The 20,920-nt window shown below is 43.0% G+C and overlaps 1 protein-coding gene across 2 annotated transcripts in view; it reads left to right on the top strand.

Annotated features, from left to right (window-relative positions):
- LOC143039566 (uncharacterized) overlaps positions 1 to 20,576 on the top strand; it is a 40,713-nt gene extending 20,137 nt beyond the window's left edge. For both annotated transcript variants that reach the window (XM_076209777.1, XM_076209778.1), the window contains exons 2-5: positions 15,734 to 16,045; positions 16,413 to 17,822; positions 18,659 to 18,922; positions 19,043 to 20,576. In XM_076209777.1, coding sequence (XP_076065892.1) covers positions 15,923 to 16,045; positions 16,413 to 17,822; positions 18,659 to 18,922; positions 19,043 to 19,321 — 2,076 coding nt within the window. In that variant the 5' untranslated portion in view covers positions 15,734 to 15,922 and the 3' untranslated portion in view covers positions 19,322 to 20,576. The remainder of the gene's footprint in view (positions 1 to 15,733; positions 16,046 to 16,412; positions 17,823 to 18,658; positions 18,923 to 19,042) is intronic.
- Positions 20,577 to 20,920: the final 344 nt, after the last annotated feature.

The raw sequence follows: 20,920 nt of genomic DNA, 5'->3' as shown, positions 1-20,920 counted from the left end.
CTTTATGAAGAACTTTTTCTTTTTCAAAATGTCGATTTTTTTGTTTGGGATTATTTCTGCTGGAAGGCCATCTGTGGTGTTAGAAATGTCTATTCCGGTTTCGAAAATAGTTTTTGCTTAACAATTTTGGAGGGAATTTCTATCTTCTTTATGAAGAACTTTTTTTTCTTCAAAATGTCGATTTTTTGTTTCAAATAATTGCTTCTTTAGAGCCATCTGTAGCACTAACTCATTTCTAATATTTCTAATATTTTTTCATTGACCGTTCACCTAGATTTGCACGCGACTAACGCGTGACCTACTTTAACACAAAGTATATAAAGTGCAATAAGATTTAAACGTTCGTGAGTGTAGAAATGTGTATTACTCTAGAATTAACGACAATTTACATTTTTCAAATTTGCATGCTTTCAAATTTGCTTGTACGACTAAATTTGTTTATTTATTAATTTATTTTTAGAAAATAAGTTGTGTTTAGAACTATAATTTATTGTTTATTTGGGTCTTTGGAATAATGTAATGCTCTTTCATCATATACATACATGCATATATATATATATTTATATATATATATATATATATATATATATATATATATATATATATATATATATATATATATATATATATATATATATATTATATATATATATATATATATATATATATGAAAATTACATGCTTATGATTCGTTGTTCGGAGATATACAAATTCGTTTTATAACCATTAATATTTTTCCATTCATTTCTTTTTTCTTATTATTTTTTTTAAGAGAGAGTTTGATTTACAACAATACGTTTAGTGTTACGAACTAATTTTCTGACATTTCATTAAATAAACCAAATTACCCAATATTTTTTCTAAGTCAATCGAGTTTGTAGTCCCCCTTCCCCCCTCCCCCCACTCAGCCGAATGAAATCGCCTGGGAATAACCAGAACAAAATATATAAAGAGCTACATTATAACTTTTACTCTAAGGTACATTTTACTGCCATCAGATCATAATTTATCTTGGTGTTTCTTTAATACTTTAAACTGATTTTGGGTTTCAAAATGTACCAAAGGCAGGCGCTACTCGAAGATTAAATGTCGCTAAAAGATGAATTTTTAAAAATTTCATCAGAGTCTTCGTAAATTATTTCACGGCGATCGGTGGGTTCCGTCCATTTTTGTAACTTAATAAAATCACCTGGCGCAAGACAGGACAAAATCCGATGAGTTTGCTCGTTCGTCTGCTCAGGGTCATTTGAAATAGTTTTGTCAGTTACTCAACCGACGACGAAGGCAACGAGATTACCAAAACAAAACAAAGTCGGCTGACCTCGGAACAATTTTTGTCTCTCTCTCTCTCTTTCACTCTCTCTTTCTTTCTCTTTTTTTTCGTGTGAGATAATTTCTTCCGTTTTGGGTCGATCGAGTTATTCTTACAAAGTTTTATCATGAATTATCGTACCGAGACAATTGTGGTATGTAGCTTTATGTAGCCTTACTATTGTAACCTGTCTATTGTACCTTACTATTGTAACCTGTCCAGGATGGTTGTTATTGAATAAAAAGGCCCAGGATCATCAAACGTCGTTGTGATATTTTCTCTTCCCCCTAACAATCCTCCAAATCTCCCCCCCCCCACCATCCCCAGTCCTCAGCGTTCATGGCAAACATCACTTTGTTTATGTCGACATTCGAACTGTTTTTCTCAAGAAATGAGCGCATTTCGGGGATGCTTCTGTTTTTTCCTCCTCCTCCCCCTCCTCCTACTACTACTACTACTCCCTGCGCTCTGTTTGCTCTGTTGAAAGTTTAAAATGTCTAAACACAATGGCCAGATGGTGTAGTCGTTGTCGTTGTCGTTGTTGTCGTCGTTGTAGATGTCGTTGTCGTCGGCCGAAGGGATGGCCAGCTCGCAGGCCAGCCATCGTTCTCCTTCACCTCCACTTCCAGTGGCGGCGCCAGGGGGTGGTTTGGGGGGTCTTTAGCCCCCCCAAAAAGTGGCCAGCCCTCCCATTAGCCCCCCAACTGAAATGAACAAATTGAAAATTTAAAACACTCATTGAAATAATCTTATTAAGTGGAATTTTTAATTGCCAGGGCTAAAGATTTGTCAGCCATCAGTGCTAGCCCAACCATTAACCCCCTCCCCTTCTGAAATGAGGATAATATATGTGTATTATCATATTACTATTAGCCCCCCAAAAAATTTGCTCAGCCCCCCTTAGCCTCCCCAACTAAAAATTCCTGGCGCCACCGCTGTCCACTTCTTTCCCGCTGTAGCACAGAAATAAAAAAAGATAACCTGACAGTATATTGAGCACAAAGAAACGTTCCATGGGGTACTGATGGGGTCATTTGAGATAAGATAGGCTATCTTCTTCGCTACCTATGAGGGAAAAAGGCGTCACGGACATGAACAAGCTAGCTTGTTGATAGACGGAACGAAAAGAAAATGCTTTGAACCTACAAAAGATCCTAAGTTATCTTTTCATTTCTGAAGGAAGTTGAAATGTCCTGTCGTTCGGTTCTCTACTTCTGATGACACGTAATTTGGGTTATCGAAATCGTCACAAGTAATGTTTGGTGTTAGTCGATGTGAAGATACATTCTTCTTTTCATTCCGGATTCTTCTGTCGTCATGACGAGGCGGGGATCGTTTGAAGCAGCAACGGTAGCGGCGTGGAGGGAGGGGGTGGACTAGGAAGGTGGGTGGTTGGGTGTGTGTGGGTGTGGGTGTGTGGATGTGAGGGAGTCGATCCCACGGGAACTGGGGGGAAATGGGAGTGTTCAAGTCCTTACTCCCACATGTTCATAGCATCCCATTCCCTTCCGGTCTGTGATGGCAACAAGCGCCATGTTTGGATGTAAACGACTAACGATCTGTCTAGCTGAGCTGATGACCCGGGCGTTCGGCCTGCTCTCGGAGCCAATAACCACAGACATTCAGTTCATTCGAAACTGCATCCGCAAACGAAACTGAAATTGGAAATGCAGAAAAGTTTGATCACTCATTCGATAATAGGGCCTACCAACTCTGTATAAGTATCTTATGTCAGTTGTTCTTAAACTTTTTTTTGGCTGCTATCCAAAATACAGTTCAGATCGATCATGGTGACCTTCATGAACACTTAAAAGACAAGAGTAGATGTTGGTATTTTTTTCCCCACCTCAAATCGCTTATGTCTCAAAGTTTTGCTTAGTCTTAGATGATAATGTCTTAGGAATTCTACAATCAAGATTGATAATTTGATAATATTTTGAAGAGAAATATTGGGAAAATAATAAGTTCAGAAATCCTTGATGACCAATTCAAATTGTGGGTCTCGATCCAAGGGTCGAGTCTTTCCACGGCCTCTCTCTCTCTCTCTCTCTCTCTCTCTCTCTCTCTCTCTCTCTCTCTCTCTCTCTCTCTCTCTCTCTCTCTCTCTCTCTCTCTCTCTCTCTCTCTCTCTCTCTCTCTCTCTCTCTCTCTCTCTCTCTCTCTCTCTCTCTCTCTCTCTCTTTCTCTCTCTCTCTTTCTCTCTCTCTCTCTCTCTCTCTCTCTCTCTCTCTCTCTCTCTCTCTCTCTCTCTCTCTCTCTCTCTCTCTCTCTCATCTGCGCGCTGTGACTACCGGCACATGTTGCGTTGACTGTATGAACGACTGTATTTATTTGTTTACTTGCTTCTTTACTTAACCACTTATTAATCTATTGATTTCCACCATTGTATAATATCTAATGTATTCCTAATTTTGTTCATCGCCTATTCATTTACCAATGTATCTATTGTTTTTTGTATTTATATATATCTTCATTGATATATCTATTTTACGCTGTATCATTTATTAATCGATCGAAAAGTATCCTGTGAAGGGACCTCTTTATCCTTAGGGACCAGCCTACACACGCACACATACACCCACGCACGCGCGTACATACGCACGCACACATACACGCACGTACACGCGTACATACGCACGCACACACGTATGTCGACCTGGTTTTTGGCGTTCCGCTTCGTCGTTGACCTAAGATGGCAGGGTTCTCGGTAATCTTTTTTCGATGATGATGATTATGACCCACCTAGCTCAGAGTGCCAAGTGGGTCTGTGAGAGGCGCCTTCTGGCCCACAAGGCAGGTCACCCCCCTCCCTCCCTTATCCTCACCTTTTTTTCCGGTCGTCCATTTTCAACGCCTTCAACCTTGCGACCCCTTTCTCTCCATCAACTTTTGTCTCGAGATTTTCTTGTCGGGAACACGTGGCCCCATGGCATCCGGCAGTGGTCCTCGGACGCTCTCTGGGAAAAAATGTTGGACGTCTGCGTTGGATTTGGAAAAGGCTTATGACAGGGTAGACAGGAAGGCACTGTGGGAGGTATCACAGACATATGGGGTAGGAGGAAAGATGTTAAGAGCAATCAAGAGTTTTTATGAGGGGGTGGTGCGAGAGGTAAAAGCAAGGGTAATGAAGGAGGGACTGAAGATGGTTAAAGAAAATGGAGAAAAATGGGAGATAAACCAGATGTTGTTTGCTGACGACACTGCGCTTTTAGCAGTATCAGAGGAGGGATTAAGGAAGTTAGTGACTGACTTTGGGAAGGTGTGCGAAAGAAGGAAGTTGAAGATAAATGTGGGTAAAAGGTGATGAGATGCACAAGGGGAGAAAGTGGCAGCAGACTGGAAGTGAGTATTAAGGGGGAGAGACTGGAGGAAGTGGATAGTTTTAGATACTTGGGTGCGAATGTGGTGGGAAAGGGAGGAGTGGAGGTGGAGGTAGAATGTAGATTAAGAGAAGCAAGTAAATGCCTTGGGGGATTAAAAAGTGTAATGAGAAATAGACATTTGGGAATGGATGCTAAGAGGAGACTGTATGGAGGAGTGATTGTGCCGACATCACTGTATGGGGTAGAAACATGGAACATAAGAGAGGAAGAGAGGATTTTGAATGTTTGAGATGAAATGCCTGATAAGTATGGTAGGGGTTACTAGGCTGGATAGAGTGAGAAACAAGGAGGTGAGGAGGAGAACAGGGGTGGAAAGGGAGTTGGAAGATAGGATTGATGAAAGAGTATTGGGATGGTTTGGACACATGGAAAGAATGAACGAAGACAGATTAGTAAACGAGGTGTGGAAGGCAGAGGTGGATGGAGTGAACATGAGTTGCGACCAAGGATGAGATGGATGGATGGAGTAAAAAGGGCATTGGAAATGAGGGGAATGTCTGTTGAGGAAGAATGGGAGAAGATAGAAGATAGGTGTGAGTGGAGAATGGTGTGTATGGATGATGTTGTGATTCATGGAAGGGAGTGGGTGGGAGATGGGGGTGAGTATGCTTGAATGATACTTTGACGCAGCCCGAAGTGTTTTCTCCCTGTCTTCTCTTTTTCTGCATGCGGGAACGGAGAGGGGGGTCGCCGATTAAATGAAGCGGCCTTGTTGTGGATTTGCTTTGTCTCACTACATTGCTTCTGGCCCAAGGCAGTAGGCGAAATGGAAGGATGACCCGTCATCCAGGTGGAGCCAATATAAGAGGGAAGGAAGGGGGTGAATGGGAGTGGAGTATGCGGGGATGGAATGGGGAGGAGTGGATTTTATGCCTTTGTTTTTTGGCTACTTCCCCTCTAAGGGTGAAAAAGCCGTTGGTATATGTATAAGCATATATGTATATATATATATATATATATATATATATATATATATATATGTATATATATATACATATATAAATATATATGTATATATATGTATATATATATGTATATATATATATATGTATATATATATACATATATATATCAAACACATTAACTTAATTCCATTTTAATTCCTTGCAAACACGATCGAGACTAACAGATTATGTAGCTCGATAGAAGCATATTCGGAAACTGAGACACTATCAGGCTGAGGACTCGAACCTAAGCAATGTATTTCGGCCTCAGAGAAAGCAAACAAGATTATAGGAGTGATTGCGCGACCTTTTGATTTTAAAAGTCTACCCCTCATTGACAAGTTATAAATCGTTAGTTCGTCCACATTTGGAATATGTTGTTTCCGTATAGTCATCGAATCTCATTAAAGACATTGCTTGATTGGAAAATGTACAGCGGCGAGCCACAAAACTGATTACAAATATCAGAAATAAATCATACGAAAATTGACTAAAACATATTATTCTAGGTTCCCTAAAAAAAGAAAAAAAAAAAAAGCGAAAAAGCGTACAATCATGGGTAATTTGATAAAAGTCTTTAAGATTCTAAAAGGAATTGACATCAATAGTGACAACATTTTCTCACGGAATGCGAATCACATATGAAATAATGGTCTCAAATTGTCAGGAAGTAGATTTAATTTGGAAGTGGGTAGAAACAACTTTGTCAACCGTGTAGTTCATGAATGGAATAAACTTCCTGCAGAGGCGGTAAAATGTAGTACAGTTCTAAGTTTTAAAATTCATTTAGATAAAAACCTAAGCAATATGCTGTGATGCCTGCCATCTATTTTATTCTATTTTATTTATTGATTTAGTATCATTATTTGTTATTATTTATATGTTATTATCAATTATCATTATTGATCTATTTCTTATAATTTATTATTACCTATTCATTAATTTTATTAATTTATTTATTTAACTATCTATTTATCTATCTATTTATCATTATTATGATTTTTTTGAATCCGATTTAGTTATGGGATAAAATGTCTCCTACCGTCATGTTTTTCCTTTGTAAACTTTTGTAATCCTTTGAAACGTAATAACACTTATATATGCGTGCTCGCGTTACATACGTATACACGGACTTTATACGGAACTCATCCTCGCCATGATTTACCATTGGTAATATGTACACAAGTGGGATTTTACACACACACACACACACACACACACACACACACACACACACACACACACACACACACACACACACACACACACACACACACACACACACTCGTGGAGCGATTGGTAGAGTTTCCGGCTGCCACTACGGAGGTCCGGGATCGAATCCCGCCCAGGGCTGAAATAATTTCAGTACCACTGCGCTGCGAGTTGTTACTCCAACTCTCGTGGGCGGGGAGTTGGGTGTGTGTGTGCGTGTAAGGTCACAGCATTACCCATAAATCGGTCATATACGAACTCTGAGCTCTCTTCCGAAAGGGAAATAGTTGTCGATCACGAGTCCAACCCGTGATCCAAAGACCATGGTGAATCACACACACACACACACACACACACACACACACACACACACACACACACACACACACACACACACACACACACACACACACACACACACACACACACACACACACACACACACATATATATATATATTCATATTACAAATGTGCCACTGCATTTTGTTCAAATTATATATATATGTATGTATATATATGTATGTATATATATATATATATATATATACATATATATATATATATATATATATATCACTTAGGCAAAATGTAGTAGCACATTAGTAAAAATTATAATCACGAAGAACCCACAGTCAGAATAAAAGGAAAATTAGTAGAAAGTATAACTTCTATATTTCGGCTAATAGCTATAGCCCTCTTCAGGAAAGTACATGTTACAAGAAGTTGTAGTAATATAAATACAATTGAGATATGAGTAGAAGGGGAACACGCAGAGCTAAAAACATGACAATCCGTCGCGCAGGGCGGAGTCAGAGGGGAGGGGATGTGTGGGTAAAGGTGTGAGGTCAGAAGGGAAGCGGGGTCAAGTTTGGTGGGGGAGCGGGGTCAGGAGGGTGAAGATTTTTAACCAAACGGCTCACAGCTAGCCGTGAGACTATGTCCGGGGACCATTGACCTTTATAGATGTTCAAGTTCGAACATCCTTCGATTAAGGCGGATTCAACAATTTTTCTTCTAAAGCTGCTGTTGGACTTAAGCAAAAATTTGGCCTTATCCCAGTCAAGACTATGCTTTTTGGTACTGACATGTTGGAACACAGCGGAATTTTCCTGGGCATATCTAATGGATCTTTTGTGCTCCGTTAATCTGGTATTAAGAGCCCTGCCGGTTTAACCAAGGTACACTAAATCACAATCTTTATGTGTGTGTGAATGTGTGTGTGTGTGTGTGCGTATGTGTGCATACATATCTATCTATCTATCTATCTATATATAGATATACATACATAAATATGTATATATGTATACATACATATATATATATATACATATATATACATATATATATATACAATATATATATATTAATATATATATATATATATATATATATATATACAGTATATATATACATACATATGTACATACATATACCAAGGCTTCTTCCCCCTTACAAGGGTGGTAGCCAAAAAGAAAAAGGCATAAAATCATTCCCACCCATTCCATCCCTGAACACACTCCACACCCCTCCACCCTCCCTCCCATCTGAGCACCTCCTGAATGACGTATATATGTGTGTATGCATATGTGGATATATATATACATATATATACTATATAAATACACGTGTGTTTGACATTCTTAAGCTTTGGTTTTATCAATGCGAGCACCTTTTTCGCCACACCTGCAACACATTTCAATCATCAAGGGCAAAAAAAGTGTTTCCTCCTGTAGTGGAGGTTGCGGTGGGGGTGGGGGTGGGTGGGGAGGTACACGAACATTCCTCTTCTCGTCTTTTGGAAAGAACGCGAAGAAGAAGAAGAAGAAGGAAGAGGAGAAAGGGAAAAAAAGAAAGAGCAAAAAACGTAGAGGAATTCCAAGGAGACACTCCTTGTTGTCTGGAGAAGGTCAAGAGCAAGTAATTCTCTGAGAAGTTTGAAATAGGCGTCGACATTCAGCCTCTTGGAGCATAACTCTGCCTTCTTTCTTTCCTCTGATACTTCAGCACCTGCATTCATTACTGAAGCGTCACTCTCACATTAATTTGCCCCCATTCCTCAGCATTGGGGGGGAAGATATTCTTAAGTTGGAAGGCTGAGAGGGAAGTGAATGTTGTACGAGAAATGGGTCGGGCAAGTCGAGCTAAAATATAATGTGTGTTTGGCACGCGACGCAGCTGTTTTTACCAACCCCCCCCCCCTTGTGACATTTGGCTCCTTCTTGGGCCCTGGGCTCCGTGGGCGACCTCGTAACCTCGTAACGAGAACTATAATTACAAAGCCTACTGACTCTGGTCCTGTCACGTAGCATCAAACGAGGAAAAGAAAATGAATCAAATCGGTAGAGGGAGGAAAAATGTTTCCTACATTTCGTTAGGGAAAAGGTTCTTGGCCCTGCCCAAGCCAACTTTGGTATGGATACCATAATCATAATATTCATTCTTTATCAAATGCCATTTCCTATTACGCTACACTCCTACTTGAGGTGGGAATAAATTCACTTAAGTTTGACGAAGAAATATGGGCTTTCGCATTTTGTATGTTCGGGACATTGAGTTTGATAGTGTCCGTGATCACCTCTGCACTTAGTAATATAACCCTGACATGTTGATTAAAGCCGTAGAACATGACAAAACAACCTTGCCTGATGTACAAATTCTGAAGATATCTGAACATCTGCATAAAAAAACATCATTGAGTTCACCCACTTTAGATTTTTTTGGGACAAGAAGCATATTTCATTTTGTTGACCAGAGTTGATCCGTTTGTTGGCACTTATTCTTCTTGAGAGAATTCTGGCTACCGCTACCGTCCCCTTCTCTCCCTCCCCACCCCCCTACCCCAACCCTTCCTCTCTCTCTCACACCCCGAGGTAGTGACTCACTGTTCTTCTGGGTGAAGTGTCTCCGATTCGAAACAGATGCGCCACAGATTGTGGGAATAACAGTGCGACTTGTCTCCCTAACGAAATGCCTGACGCATGCGGGTGTGGTTTGTGTGTGTGGGAGTGGAGTGAGAGGGGGGCAACGAACGATCTACAGGTCCGTCTGTTTCCTCAACGGAAGACATTGCCATGGCACATTTATAACTACAACAACAACAACCATAACTTCAACAACCATAACTACAACAAAGCTTTATCATAACCCCACATCGGCAGTAATAACGAGGACCTGTGAGACGGGTGTCCGAAAGAATCGTCTCCCTGTAGCCCATTTGCGTATCCCTTCAATTCCCTTACCTCCATCTGGAGGTGCCGGCCCCGAGGGGTAGGCACTCGGTTCCTAGACTGTATTTTGTCCATTTTCTAACGTAAAGGCTGGCAGCCGGCCACTGCTCCCCTCTCCCTGCTACTTTAAGCAGGTGACAGAGAACCTGTATAAAAAAAAAAAAAAAATCTTAAAGAAATCTATGGGAGGGACCGTTGCCGTCCATCTTGGGGTTGCGGGTTTTCAGTCAATGGAACCTAAGACGACAGTTATTGTCATCATTTCATTGATGTCACGTGACTGGGGGAATTGTTATAAAACGCTAATGTTATTGTTATTGTTTCCATTTTACACATATACGTCAATAACCATGGAGGCAGTCAATAGAACACGCATATTCCCCCTATATTCCTTATTTTCTGAATACTTTTGAACGTCTTCATCTTGATGTCCATCTCAGTCGGTCGTGAATATCATCTTGAATTCATGAGCAGATGGTCGTGAGTTCGAATCCCGGGAAAAAAAAAAAAAAAAACGGCTCGCCGCAACTAACAGGGTTTTGCCTTATCATAGGTTTCTCACTTCCCACTGCGTGGGATTGGGATGGTGAGTGAGATTTTATTCAGCTGGGGGAAGCCCTCCTCCCGTCATTCCATACACAGATTTAACGAATGAACTGAAGACATATTCTCGTCAATCCATCCATCCATCCATCCATTCATCCGTGTCGGATACACGCTGCTCGATGGCAAGCGAAAGGATGAAGGAGCGTCATCCTCCTCCTCAATTCTCATCCTCATCCTCCTCAATCTCATCCTCATCCTCCTCACCATCATCCTCATCTTCATCCTCATCATACGCCTTGACCTTACTGAAGATAATTTTCACGATTCATCTTCGCCTTGTACAGTATAGGTCTTGATTTCACAAAGTGCCCACGCCAGGAGGCTCTTAGCTGCGGCCGAAGCCGTCACCTTTGCTTTGTGTAACAGGTGATTCTCAGAAGCTTCCGCTGGATTCCGTCTACTCATGAGGCGGAAACGAAGCCAAACGCTCCACAGCGCAAAACAAAGTGACGAATGAATGAATGAATGAATGAATGAATGAATGAATGAATGAATGATTGCTGAAGCACCAGCTCTTTGTAGACCAATGTCTAACAAAGAGCTAATGTGCGCATTGGAAGGCTTTCCATCAGTTAAGAGTTTCTTACAAAGGATTACAAAGGCGGAACATGTCGACAAGAGAACTTTTGGTCCATATCTAGGTCGGATGCGAAAAAATCATAATAATGAATGAATAGTGGAGTTGTACAAACTTCATCTCTGAATCTCCTGTGGGTAGGTCAGGTTAGGTCAGGTTAGGTTAGATTAGATCCAGTTAGGTTAGGTTTAGGTTAGGTTAGGTTAGGTTTAGGTTAGGTTTAGGTTAGGTTTAGGTTAGGTTAGGTTTAGGTTAGGTTAGGTTAAGTTTGGCTAGATTAGATTTGTTTAGGTTAGGTTAGGCTGGGCTAGGCTGGGTTAGGTTAGGTTGGGTTAGGATAGGTTAGATCTAGTTAGGTTAGGTTACCGTAGGTTAGGTTAAGTTTGGCTAGATTAGATTTGGTTAGATTAGGTTAGGCTAGGCTAGGCTGGGTTAGGTTAGGTTGGGTTATGATAGGTTATATCTAGTTAGGTTAGGTTACCGTAGGTTAGGTTAAGTTTGGCTAGATTAGATCTGTTTAGGTTAGGTTAGGCTAGGTTAGGCTGGGTTAGGTTAGGTTGGGTTATGATAGGTTATATCTAGTTAGGTTAGGTTACCGTAGGTTAGGTTAAGTTTGGCTAGATTAGATTTGGTTAGGTTAGGTTAGGCTGGGCTAGGCTAAGTTAGGCTAGGTTGGGTTAGGATATGTTAGATCTAGTTAGGTTAGGTTAGGTTACCTTAGGTTAGGTTGGGTTAAGTTAGGTTAGGTTACCTTAGGTTAGGTTGGGTTAAGTTAGGTTAGGTTAGATTAGATTAGGTGTGGAACTTCTGTGGGTCTCATTTCACATCTGTGTGGTCCCCTAAAGAAGTCTTCATAAGCCCAAAAAGTTTACATGACGTTTTGAAAAGAAATTTGAAAAAAGAAGAAAATGTAAGGTTACATAAGGGGGTGTCTACCTTCGGCCGGAGCAGTCACTTTTGTTGTCTTCGTACAGTCAAGAGATGGAACCATAAGCCTTTGGGGAGATATCGCCCTTAGTTCCATAGATACTTTTGTTTCGCATTTGCATCTTGGTCAATATTCGTGATGTGGGCTCGCGAATACAGGACCTGTTTTATTCGAAATTCGTGAAGCAAATAATTGGGGCAAGGTTGTTTGCACGACGTCTCCTGCATTCCTCACTCGAAACGAGACCAAAAAAAAAACAAAAAAAAAAAAAAAAAAAAAACAAAAAAAAAAAAAAAAAAAGTGACAAGGACACACGCTAACACACAAGGACGCATACTTCGCAACCCCGTCCTATGGTAGAGCATTAATGTCGTGGTATATTTATGGCCCAGAAGTGCATCACCTTTATCTCACACTTGAGCCGTGGCCAAAATCTTCGAGAAGACCCTTACGCGAGGTCTGTGTGTTCTGCCGACCGCACAAGTCGGTCGAGATGGCGGGGGGGAATTTGCCAGAGCTAGTCTTTCTCTTCTTCCTCTTTTTGTCACCGCTTGCTTACGTCAGGACAATATTCTTCCTCTTTTTGTCGCCGCTTGTATTCTTAAGGTGCCCTCTAGCCGCTTGCTTACGTCAGGACAATATGGCCGTCACTTTCTGTGGCCCCGTGACTTCATCTGTCCTATGTTAGGAAGACACGTACCCTGCTTTGTCCCTCTCTCACCTGAGGGACACATTCTTTGTTGGAGGATTGGTTGAACTCTTATATCATATTGAATACACAAATTATCGTATCCCATGTCTTTTTCATGTTTATACGCGTCTTCACCTAAGACGTTTGAGTTCTGTTACTTCGAATTAAATCTCCAGAAGTAATATATCTTAGTCCAAATAGACCAAAGAAATGAAAGTTTCTGTGTTAGACTCCCGCACGTGTGTAGACGGCGTATAAACTTGGATGTGGGAGTAGGAATGAGGGTCTTTGTGGCTACACGAACATACATAGATACATACACACGTTTACGTAAACACATGTACACGCGACTCAATTTGTCACCCGAAAAACATATCAGTAATGGGAGACATGCAGGTTATATTGATGAACATAAAAATATCATTTCACTACACTGACGAAGATTTGAAGAAAAAAAAAAAATGAAAATCTCATCCGCCCCAAGTTGGAGCATGAAGTGGAAGAGAAATAGAAAATGGAATACAAAGAAAGGCAAACAAGATCATTCCCAACCTCGCCGACAGATGGCCCGGAGAGAGATCAAACAAGTTGGGATTTCCAACTCTGAAAGAAAGAAGAGAGAGGGGTGACGTGACTGTCGTTTTTAGACTAAAAAAAAAGTAATTCTTTTACAAAATGAAGGAATATCAGGAGGAGATAGCATGTTTTAAGGACGTTGGTTATGAAATATAGTTTCCTACGCAGATGCAGAAATCTGTGGAATAAGAAACAGTTCAGGAGGGCATGGCATAGATGAGCACAAAGCAAAGATCGATATATAACTGAAGAGACATAGGCAGAAGCTTACGAACATAGCATAGCGCGGGCACACACACACACACACACACACACACACACACACACACACACACACACACACACACACACACACACACACACACACACACACACACACACACACACACACACACACACACACACACACACACACACACACACACACACACACACACAAGGAAATAGCTGTCGATCACGATTCCAACACGTGATCCATGACCATGATGAATGGTGAATCTCTCCCTCTCTCTCTCTCTCTCTGACTCACACACACACACACACACACACACACACACACACACACACACACACACACACACACACACACACACACACACACACACACACACACACACACACACACACACACACACACACACACTTTTGGAAGGGATTAGAATCTCTATATCAGCCCTGGAAAGAACTCAATCTGAATCAAGAACACTTTCGTGATTTTTCTTTTGGTGAATTAAGATAACGTTGTCATCAATGTTGCCGTCATTTCCTGAGTTTTTTTTTAGGCCTGTGGTTAGGCTGGATTAGGTTAGGTTAGGTGAGGATAGGTTAGGTTAGGTAAGTTAAGTTAGGATAAGTTAGGTTAGGTTATGTTAGGTTAGGTTAGGTTAGTTTAGGGTAAGTTAGGTTAGGTCATGTTAGGTTGGGTTACGTTAGGTTAGGTTAGGTTAGGATAAGTTAGGTTAGGTTAGTTTAGGGTAAGCTAGGTTAGGTTATGTTAGGTTAGGTTACGTTAGGTTAGGTTATGTTAGGATAAATTAGGATAGGTTAAGTTAGGATAGGCTAGGTTAGGGTAAATTAGGTTAGGTTAGGTTAGGTTAGATAAGTTATGTTAGGTTATGTTAGGTTAGGTTATGTTAAGTCATGTCAGGTTAGGTTAGGTTAGGTTAGGCTAGGTTAGGATAGGTTAGGTTAGGGTAAGTTAGGTTAGGTTAGGTTAGGATAAGTTAGGTTAGGTTATGTTAGGTTATGTCATGTTACGTCATGTTAGGTTAGGTTAGGATAAGTTAGGTTAGGTTAGGTTAGGACAAGTTAGGTTAGGTTAGGTTAAGTTAGGATAGGTTAGGTTAGTTTATGTTAGGCCAGGGTAGGTTAGGTATTGCCAAATACGGAGAAACTAACGGTGGTATTCTTAAAAAAATCCTTATATAAATCTTATATAAATCCTTGGAAGGAAAATATTTATGTAAGGAAATATTTTTTTTTTTTTTTTTTAAGAATACCACCGTAAGATTCTTACATTGGTATTCTTAAGAAAATTTTTCCTTATATAAATCTTTCCCTTCCAAGGATTTATATAAGGAAATATTTTTTTAAGAATACCACAATGAGAGAACAAGATGGGGGCGTATTGTTTACTTGCTAGAGAGCAATACTATCGTTGTCGTCATCTTTTAGGCCCCTTTCACACTAGGCAACTAGTGACCGTCACTAGTGGCGGTCACTAGTTGCCTAGTGTGAGAATCCCGGGCAACTGCAAGCAACCAGTGACTGTCACCGAGTTGTGGAATCCTTCCTCATCATCTCATTAGTCGAAAGAACGGCATCAATGGAGGAGGTGCTTCTGTTGGCTTTGCTGGTCAAGAAAAAGAGACGGTCGGTGACGGCAACTGCCAGTGACGGTCAACAGCCATAGCCTGTTGTGCAATCGGGCAACCGCAGTGACGTAGTGTGAAAGGCTCAATTTAAAATAATGGTAGACAACTAGTGACGGTCACTAGTGACGGTCACTAGTGACGGTCACTAGTGACGGTCACTAGTGACGGTCACTAGTGACGGTCACTAGTGACGGTCACTAGTGACGGTCACTAGTGACGGTCACTAGTGACGGTCACTAGTGACGGTCACCAGTGACGGTCACTAGTGACGGTCACTAGTGACGGTCACTAGTGACGGTCACTAATGACGGTCACTAGTGACGGTCACTAGTTGCTTAGTGTGAAAGGGACCTTAAGAAATAATGCCATCGTCTTAACCATCTATTCTCTCGTCCTTTCAGCTGGCTTCTGGTGTCGACTGACCAACCACCACACTGCTTCGATCGTGTCGCAGCTCGCCCGGGTGCGGCGACGAGCTTGATGAGCTCCTCAGTTGCACTGTGTGCTGCGAGAAGTATCAGGAGTCCACGCGCCAGCCTGTTCTCCTCCCGAAATGCGGCCACTCCTTCTGCCGGCCCTGCGTGGCCCTCATGCTCTGTGGCGGCCTCGTCACCTGCCCGACCTGTCGCACAGACCAAGGCATCACGTCGGCTGAGAAGTTGGCCACAGAGTACAGTATCCTTGCTATCATTGCGGCACAGCAATGCTCCAAGGTAAGGTTACAAAGAGAATTAGTTTCGTTCCTCGGTATACTTAAAAGAAAAAAAAAAAAAAAAAAAAAAAAAAAAAAAAAAAAAAAAAAAAAAAAAAAAATTATCCCTCCATGGCTGACACATCACGGATACTGAGAGATGATTTATTTGCTTTTGCCTCGCGGAGTTCCTGACCTTTACTTTGAGAGCTGAGAGAGTTGGTTATATAACTTACCTTTTTACATTTTACTTATTCTTGATGGAGAGCTACTGCAATATATAATTCCATTCGTCAGATATTAGCCTCCCAAAAAGTTACTTCAGTAATTAATGTTTTAGATTCCAGAGGCGTAGTTAACTCTTCCTCTTTCTTTGTTTAACACCACAGTCAGAGATGTGCCCTCAACACGATGTCAAACTGGCCTTTTGGTGCCGCACGTGCCACGAACCGGCCTGCGGCGAGTGTCTCTTCGAGGACCACCCTATCCATGTCCATGACGTCGTCAAGTCGAAGGACCACATCTCCCAGCTCAAGGACTTGGCTACGCGGCGCACGGACTCCGCCCTCGAGGTCATGAACGGTTTCGAGACGAAATACCTCTATGGGATCTTCGCGTCCTTCGCGGCCATGTGCGAGTCTCTGAAGAAGGTCATGATGCTGCATCATGACATGGAAGAGGGCCGCCACATCCTGACGGGGATCCTAGACGCCGAAGGCATCTCCGCCGCTGCCGTGATGGCGGAAAATTCCAAAACGCTGAGCGAGAAATGGGGCACCAGGGAGTCCGAAGTCATAGCTAATAAGAACAACAGGATGAACAACAAGAACACGAGTAAGAACGGCAATAACAACAACAACAACAACAAGATCAACAACAGCACCAACAGTAATAATAACAACAACAAAGTCAATGGAAACAACAACAGCATTAGTAATAACCCTCCAGCGAACACTCTAAAGAAGAAGAAGAAACGCAGACAGACGTCTGACATCCCGGATCTTGTCGAAGAGTCGACCCCAGTCAACCCGACGGACCACAAAGGCGAGCCAGTGTCGGTCGCCGCAGCAGCTGCCGCCGTCGTTGCGGCTGCTGCTGCTGCTGCCGTAGCCGAAGAAAATGCGGTTGCGGCCGAAAAGGCACCTCCTACAGGCACTCCGAAGGCGGAGGAACCTCGAAGTCCGTCTCCGCCACCCAAACCCCTTCGAGTAAATGGCGCTGTCACAGCTCCGGACTTTGCCAACTCCAGGTACTCCATCAGAAAGACCAAGACCCTCTCCGACCTGCAGGCGTCTCTGGCGCCCCTGCCGAAGCTCGCTGCGGGTCAGAAGGCCAACGCCAAATCCCCAAAGGGGAGTTCCAACGAGGCGAACATTACCCCGTCGAGATCTCCCACGCCGGAACGAAAACCCGTGAAGACCACCGCCCAGAACAAAGCCACACCGGAAAAGACCCCCGCGGCGGCTCAGCCCTCTCCAGAATCCCAGCCTCCTCCCCCGCCACCTCCACCACCAAAGCCCGAGACCAAGGACGCCTCCACCAACACAGAGGAGGAACGCGAACCAACCCCGAGTCCACCGCCTTCACCGACTCCTCCGTCGACGCCGGCTGTCGCTTCCGAAGACTTCCTTATCCCGCATCCGTGTCCCGAGAGCGTGGCCATTGCCATCGCGCAGATGGAGCAGCGCCTCATCTCGGAGAGCACGGACGGTCAGCTGGCCAAGATCCTATGGGAACCCAACGGAATGCACGTCTACTGCCACCAGTGGCAGGACGTCACGTACGACCTCTGCATTAAGGTAAAGAAAACTCTCCCGATCCCTGCGGGGTCGGCGCAACAAACCCTCCAGAACCGGGTGCCGGTTTTCCTTTGGTAAGGGCTATCGACAGTGTGTCTCGTTCGTGGCGACCCACTCCTTGGCGGCGAATGGGTAGAGTCCGTTTCGATTACTCTCACACTTCGTGGCGAGTGGCGCCTCACCCCTCCCCCCCTTTTTTTTGGGGGGGGGGGCTCCTGCGTTCCAGACGACCAATCACGTTGCACTGCTTAGCCTCCTTCACTTGACTATACTTGTCTCTCACCATCTGGAGTAGTTCTTGGACAAGACAACCAGTCTAAAGCTTTTATACTTTTCATGACTAGATTCCGAGGCTTTCATTCTTTTCATGACTAAATTCTGAGGCTTTCATTCTTTTCATGACTAAATTCTGAGGCTTTTATTCTTTTCATGACTAAATTCTGAAGCTTTTGTACTTTCCAGTTTAGTTATGCATTTGAATTAAGTCAGCTAATGATATGACCAAACTACGCTAATTGCTACTATATTTTGTTAATTATTTCTCTTTACTTTATTGCTTTTTTATTTTGATTTATTTGAGCCATTAACTTTTTCTTTCTCTCTCTCTCTCTCTCCATATCTATCTTCCCTTGTTTTGCCATGTCTCTCTCTCTTTCTCTCTCTCTCTCTCTCTCTCTCTCTCCTTGTATGTTTGCCTACGAGTGCCTTCTTCCTCTTTACCGTCTCTGTCTCTTTCATTCTCTCTCTTTCCGTTTCTCTCTCTCTCGTCCTTCCCCCCCCACACTCCCGCCTTTGCAACACACGTGCCCCCCACCCCCCACCCGCCGCGGACACAGGCTCCCCTCCTTCGCAGTCTCATTCCCTCGAAGAACCCTCGGGTGTTCCTCGACATCAACGCCGACGACAGAAGACTCGGCCGCGTTTACATCACCCTGTGGGGCCACATGCGGCGGGCGCAGAACTTCATGATCCTGTGCCTCGGGGACATGGGGCCCTCCTACCGCGGCGCCAAGTTCTTCAACGTCTATAATCGTGGGGACACGGGCGAGCGCCTCGTCTGCGGAGACTACGAATACAACAATGGCCGAGGAGGTGCATCGGTAAGTCTGCGAACCTTTTCTTCTTCTTCTTCTTAGCGCTTAACCACGAGAGACATAGAGCTTGGCCATGTTGCGAGTCTGTGGCAGCGCCGTGATCCTCCTCTTCCTCTCCCTCTCCAGGTAGTCAGCGATCTGGAGAAGAGTGTAGAACAGTTGTACCCGATGGATGAGGGAATTCTCGTGGCCGGGAGCATCGGCCGGTCTGCTATGGACTCGATGTTTGTGATCTGTACGAAGGGCGACGCCTCCCGGACGGTGGCTTGCCCCTTCGGTATGGTCACTTCGGGTCTGAGTATCCTCCAGCAGGCGGCCGAACACTACGCCTACGCCGAGATTTGGATCAACGACTGCGGCGTTCTTCTGTGGGAGTCCCCGCTGCAGCCCATTGAGAATGACTAATCGCCACACGCGATTGACTAACTTCGTTATCATGATCTTTTCCACAGACGGCAGATGTCACTGATGCGCCCTTTTCACTTACTGACACTTGCTACCGAAGTAGGCCTAAGAAATATCGTTCTTGGGGGCTGGGGTAGGAGTTCGAGAATCGTTCCCAGTGGGAGCGTCTTCTTGGCCAGAAGCGATTCACCTCGCATGGGCCGCGTTGGTTTCCATCACGCCTCACACCACATGAGACCCGAGTTCGAAACCAGCGGCTGCTGTGTACCGGTGACTGCCACGTGCCTTGGCAGTCCGAATACATGGGGCTTCGGTAGCAACTGAGCGCCTCCTGACGTAAGCCCTTCACTGTTACCAGTTGTACCCAGTGTGGCCATTTCCGGTTCTTCGGGGATTGCTGGATGCTCTGGTAACAAACTTGCAGACAAAAGACATAAAAGCCAATACTTACTGCTCAAAATTAATTTTAAGGTCTTTTTTATTCAATTTTATTTGTTTTTACTCATTTACCTATTTATAATTTTTCATGGTTGACTAATGACTGGACTTGAGATATGTGGTATAATTTCTTTCGCGACACACGATAGTTCCTTTGTGAGACATCTACTGTACTACCTTGATTTCAGCTTAAGACGTTACGTTGAAAAGTCAGCTCCATTGACTCCTTCAATGATCAACCTCACATTATAGCGACATTTCCTATATCTACGTCCGATTGGCTGTTGCACTCGAACGCTCAACTCAACAGCCAGTCAGGCGCGGTTATAAGGATGCTGCTGCCATAACGTGATGTTTATTATTGAAATGTGCTCAGACGGACCGTGGTCACGGTTGTTGACAAGTAGTTATTAGGGAAAGCCATTACTCAGACTGATGAACAACTTCAACCGCGACCTGAGAGGATAGTTCTCTTAGGACCGTAATTTGAAAAATTTCGTACCTCAGCTTATCAGTACCAAAAGAGTTTGTTTTGATTAGGCGATTGATTGTCCAGACTGCCGACTAGCTAGCTGTCTTGAGGTGAGTTACACAAAGGATCGCCCGTTCAAAGCAAATGGTTGGTAATGAAATTCGAGGTATTAGCTTTTTCAAATTTCTTATTACTGTGACCGTTAAAACCGTTAGTGACCGTTAAAACCGTTAGGAATGTCGACGCGTTTAGACCCCTCATGATTACACACGACAATAACTCCAAGGTCCTGCAATATGCCGGGAAAATGCGTGTAACCATTGGTAAATAAAAAAATGTAATCATGTAGGTAGTTATAATGACCATGAAAATATCAAGATAATACTTATTTCTTGAGCAACAGTAATTGTGAAGAAGAGGTAAATCAAGTGTAATAATGGACAACTAAAACCAACCAATGTTTCATCTGAACACCCCCGTAAAGCAAAAGTGATACACCTACTGAGCCATCAAGCATAATTCTAGATTTAAACAACCCGAAAAGACAAAAGACGACTACATACGGAAAACAATAGAAACAGGAAGTAAACACCAATCAACACTTTCCAAAGTGACCCGACTTGACCTGACTTCCTAGTTAGACCTTAGGTGACGCACTAGCTCCGTGCTAACATTACTGAGGGACGAGT

The sequence above is a fragment of the Oratosquilla oratoria genome, chromosome 26 (genome assembly GCF_046742065.1).
Source record: "Oratosquilla oratoria isolate Oo_2021 chromosome 26, ASM4674206v1, whole genome shotgun sequence".
Classification (NCBI taxonomy): domain Eukaryota; kingdom Metazoa; phylum Arthropoda; class Malacostraca; order Stomatopoda; family Squillidae; genus Oratosquilla; species Oratosquilla oratoria.
Note: the sequence above shows the minus strand (reverse complement) of the source record. Positions and strands in the feature narration are given on the sequence as shown.